This window comes from Verticillium alfalfae, genomic scaffold (assembly GCF_000150825.1).
Source record: "Verticillium alfalfae VaMs.102 supercont1.2 genomic scaffold, whole genome shotgun sequence".
Taxonomy (NCBI): domain Eukaryota; kingdom Fungi; phylum Ascomycota; class Sordariomycetes; order Glomerellales; family Plectosphaerellaceae; genus Verticillium; species Verticillium alfalfae.
Window position 1 is genome coordinate 3,294,562 of NW_003315037.1, and position 4,024 is coordinate 3,298,585.

General features: G+C 49.2%; 2 protein-coding genes across 2 annotated transcripts in view; one reads left to right on the forward strand and one right to left on the reverse strand.

The window, feature by feature from the left end:
• Positions 1 to 119, reverse strand: part of VDBG_02481 (conserved hypothetical protein) — a gene marked incomplete at both ends in the record, with an annotated part of 2,033 nt that extends 1,914 nt beyond the window's left edge. The window contains one exon of the mRNA XM_003008247.1: positions 108 to 119. Coding sequence (XP_003008293.1) covers positions 108 to 119 — 12 coding nt within the window. The remainder of the gene's footprint in view (positions 1 to 107) is intronic.
• Positions 120 to 1,041: 922 nt separating this feature from the next.
• VDBG_02482 (guanylate kinase) lies at positions 1,042 to 1,613 on the forward strand (the record flags this gene model as incomplete). Its single annotated transcript, XM_003008248.1, has 2 exons — positions 1,042 to 1,412; positions 1,502 to 1,613. The coding sequence occupies 2 exons, from the start codon at positions 1,042 to 1,044 to the stop codon at positions 1,611 to 1,613; spliced, it is 483 nt and encodes a 160-aa protein (XP_003008294.1).
• Between the last annotated feature and the right edge of the window lie 2,411 nt (positions 1,614 to 4,024).

Sequence of the window (4,024 nt, forward strand, 5' to 3'; positions counted from 1 at the left end):
CTCTAGCGGCTACGAAACGGACTTGAAGTCAAGGTGAAAACAGGAAACAAGAGACGCATTTGAGACGAGGGTCTAAGACGGTCTTGGGGTGGAAATGTGCTGAATACCTTCGAACTCATTTCTACAGCTGACTGCTTTGCAGAGATGCAATACCTCCACCATTAAAGCTGTCAGGCATTCCGTTTAGTGGACGATGCACCAGCTCAGGCACGCAGCGTCAGCGTTGCGGCCAACATGAGATGGTGGGGCTTTTCTTAGCGCCAGATGTGCGTCATCTCAGAGGCTTCGACCTGCCACTGCGCGACACCTCCCAGCTGGCTCCCCTTAGAGGGATGTCCTTGACTACCACTGCCGTGGCGGCGCTGAACTAATCGGGTTAGTGGCCTTGCCGCTCTTGTTCAGGCTCGGCTGAGCCGCCCGCAATCGAGACGTCTACGGAGGTGTTTTTCAAGATGTATATCTGTTATCTCAAATGGCCTGCAGTCCCTGTATATTAAATTCGACTCTAACAGGCCTAGCTGCACTTCACAGCTTCGGAAAATCATCTCAAGGGGGGTTTTATAGCTAAACGTACAATGCTGATGAGTTTGTGGCGATGTTATTGGTGCGATGGTGCGCTTGATCTGTTGATTTTTTGCCTGCCTTGTTCTTTTTCTTTGAGTTGAAATATCAGGGTATCATGAGGTTGTAGTTTTGTTTGACAATGGGCCACAATCATTGAGCGACCTTGATGGTCCAGCGGTTGTGTCACCTGGATAGCCAACATATAAACGTACTCTGCAGGTAGCTTTGAATTTGCACACCCTCCTTCCCTACCTCCTTCCTTACTCACCACCACCGGCCTGTCCCCAGCATCAGCATCAGTGTCAGCCTTTATCAAAACTTTGATAGATCCAGTCGGTCTCGATTTCATCTCGATACCTGAAATCCAATCTTGACTTGCTAGACAAGAGCGACAAGGGGATCGTACACGGCTTGTCAAAGTCCTATTGGACGATACCCTCCATCCTTATCGACTTTTTTCGGCCACTACAAGCAATGATGCCGCCGGGTCAGACTATCGTCATCTCCGGCCCATCGGGCGTGGGAAAAGGAACCCTGATTCAGAAGCTACAAGACACGCACCGCGGACTCTTTACACTTACAGTTTCACACACCACAAGAAGCCCTCGGCCAGGTGAGGTTGATGGGGTGAACTACTACTTTGTCTCCCGCGCACAGTTTTCTGCTCTTATTGCTCAGAACGGATTCATAGAGCACACAACATTTAGCGGTGCTATGTACGGCACTAGCAAGCGAGCTATAATAGACCAAGCAGCCAAAGGCTTGATTCAAGGGACCGTTGTTCTCCTCGAGATTGACCAGGAAGGTATCAAGCAGCTAAAGCAAAGTCCCTATATTCCCGCCGCTCTGTACGTCTTCTTCAAACCCCCAGTCTGTGAGCTGAGATCCGTCTCGAGCGGGCATGAGAAGAGAAGATATACAACGACGATGACACAAGCCAAGGCAGAGTTGATTACGCAGATACAACACCCGGGCTCCATGACCTCGTCATTGTTAATGACAACATTGAAAAGGCATACAAAGAGCTCGAGGAGTTCATATTCCGGTAAAGACACCAGCTGTGTTTTACAACAAACTGCACATGGGGGGTCCAATCAACACCCATCAGCTATCCAGTTATCTTGATCAACCTCGACTAGGCGCACATGCACAGGAAGCTCGATGTTAGGAGGCATCTGCGGAGCCACCGGACGCGGAGGAGGGGAGGTCGGGTGCCATTTCAGGGGGTTCGATGCCGCGGAGGCAATGTTATAAGGGCTGTGGATGCTTCCCTAGCTGCAGAGCACCATACCTTAGATGCGCTCCCATCCGATACCTGACAATAGACTGTGAATATCAGTTGCGAAAACCCTCTTCACTTAGCACATCCAATAGCTCTAACATTCAGTCAATGCTAATTGCAGTGTCCCAGTAGTTCTTGGATTGCATTAAAAATACCAAAAGTGGGAGTAAGAGCAAGGCGGGACCATTATGCAGGGAGGTTCTTCATAAATTCCAAACGTTTCTGACATTTTCCACATGAATCATTGTACGTAGTTTGCTCTACAAAGCCGATGTATCTCGGGTTCTGGTACAAAATGAGGAGGAGACGGAGTCATTCAAGAAATCTCTGCAGGACTAGACGAATTGCTCCGCGAATCTCCCATGTTTGTGTTTCAACTGTGTCGAAGGCCTATGACTATCAATGAGAGGCAGAAAGGCATGTGTCGTGTTGGCGGTCCATCATTAAGTTGAACGACCCAAGTGTGTCCAAGGTCGGTCACTCAAGTGATGCTAAGTGACTCAATTGTATCATAATGTGGCGCTTTCTCAAAGAATCACGCGTTGGGTGTTAGTGACGAAGTACGACTGGTGCTTGTAGCCAGCACAGTCTTGGCAGGAGCATTCAAGTGTTCTTGACTATATAAGCCTTCTCACAAATGTCCGATAGGAGCGAAAGTGGCAGCTTCGTAGTACTAAACTCATGGTCCTTCAAACTGCATGCTCCGTACCAAGTCCAACAACACCACCACCTTGGCCAACTTAGCAACTTCACTCCCATTCTTTTCCTGTTCGTCATTGATTACTACTCAGCCAACATCTGAGACGATGTGCGACCAATACACCATCATCTGTGCCAATTCTTTCTGTCGCATCCCTCTGGGATTCAATATCATTCGCCGTTGCGCGCGATGGATTTCTGGATGCGGGGGCGTCGTTGACATGGGCACCGCAACTGACGGAAGGAAATGCGCAGCTTATTTGTCCCTGCCAAATGGCTACCGCGAGGGGTACACCCGTGGCTATCAGTATGGCTGTCGTTAGGAAAAAATAGTGTGGTAAAGCTAATGATTTCATGGAGGTAGCCAATGCAGCTGGCAACGTCTAACAGGAGAGCCGTATTCGAATTATCAGTACCTTGTGATTGATGTATAGGGAGATCTGGGGGAAGGAGAGAAGTCGAAGTCAAAAACCATAAGCTTAGTAGTGAAACACAGAAAAGTGTTCACCTGATGCTTGACATGGTGTGCTTCAGATGGCGTGCTGTTTCCGCTTCCACTACAACCTGCCATAGGGCACGGCGGTAAAGTTAGGACTTAGAGTGAGCTTGCGGTGAGTGCACTGTGGCTGAGCTATGCAAGTCATACCTCCAGGCTGATACTCAGTCGCGGCTCAGCACAAAAGCAGCAGTGCTTCAGGCAGCGCCCAACTCAAATAAGGCTCGAAAAAACCCATCTACCATAGGTAGGTATACATGGTACAAGTGTAAAGGTCTAACAGATCCACAGCCTGCCCAAGTTTCAAGCTCGCCCGCCCCCGCCGTGGGTGGATACGCAAAGGGATCTGTACCATCGGCCCCGCCAATATATCGGACCAGGCAGATGGATCCACCTGACCGCACGACACGAGATGAGCGTCGGACATTGACACCCAGCCAGCCGCCTGTGCCATGCCTGCCTTGGCTGTGCTGTAGTTATTGAAGTGTATTTTGTTCTGACTAGCCTGCACTGAGCAACTGAATCTCCTCCTCGTATTCGACGTATCAAAGGTTCAATAACAGCCAGGGAAGATGAATCGCTCGACGTTGAAGAGATACTCGCATCTGACATGGACGTCGTGCTGGTGTTTTCGTTTTTCTTCTGTTTCTTGGTTTGCCGAGAATTTGATTGACTAGCAGGCTGCACTCTTCAACTGTAGCGTACGATTGAGGAGCTTGGCAGCCGCTCCCGACACGATAAATCTGGAACAACGGTACAAGATCATGCATATTGTCTACCTTGACAAACAAGTCATCACTCAAGTCACAGGAGAATCATGATGGAGTAAGTCTGCTGAAAATCTTCAGATTCTACACGCAGTATATGCACGCTTGGATCAATATATACAGGAATCAAAATCGTAGACCGTCGTATGCTTCCGAAAACACACGCTCTCATCCCCGAAGCGAATGAAGTGGCCTCTGTCCTCGGCCACAGGCCGA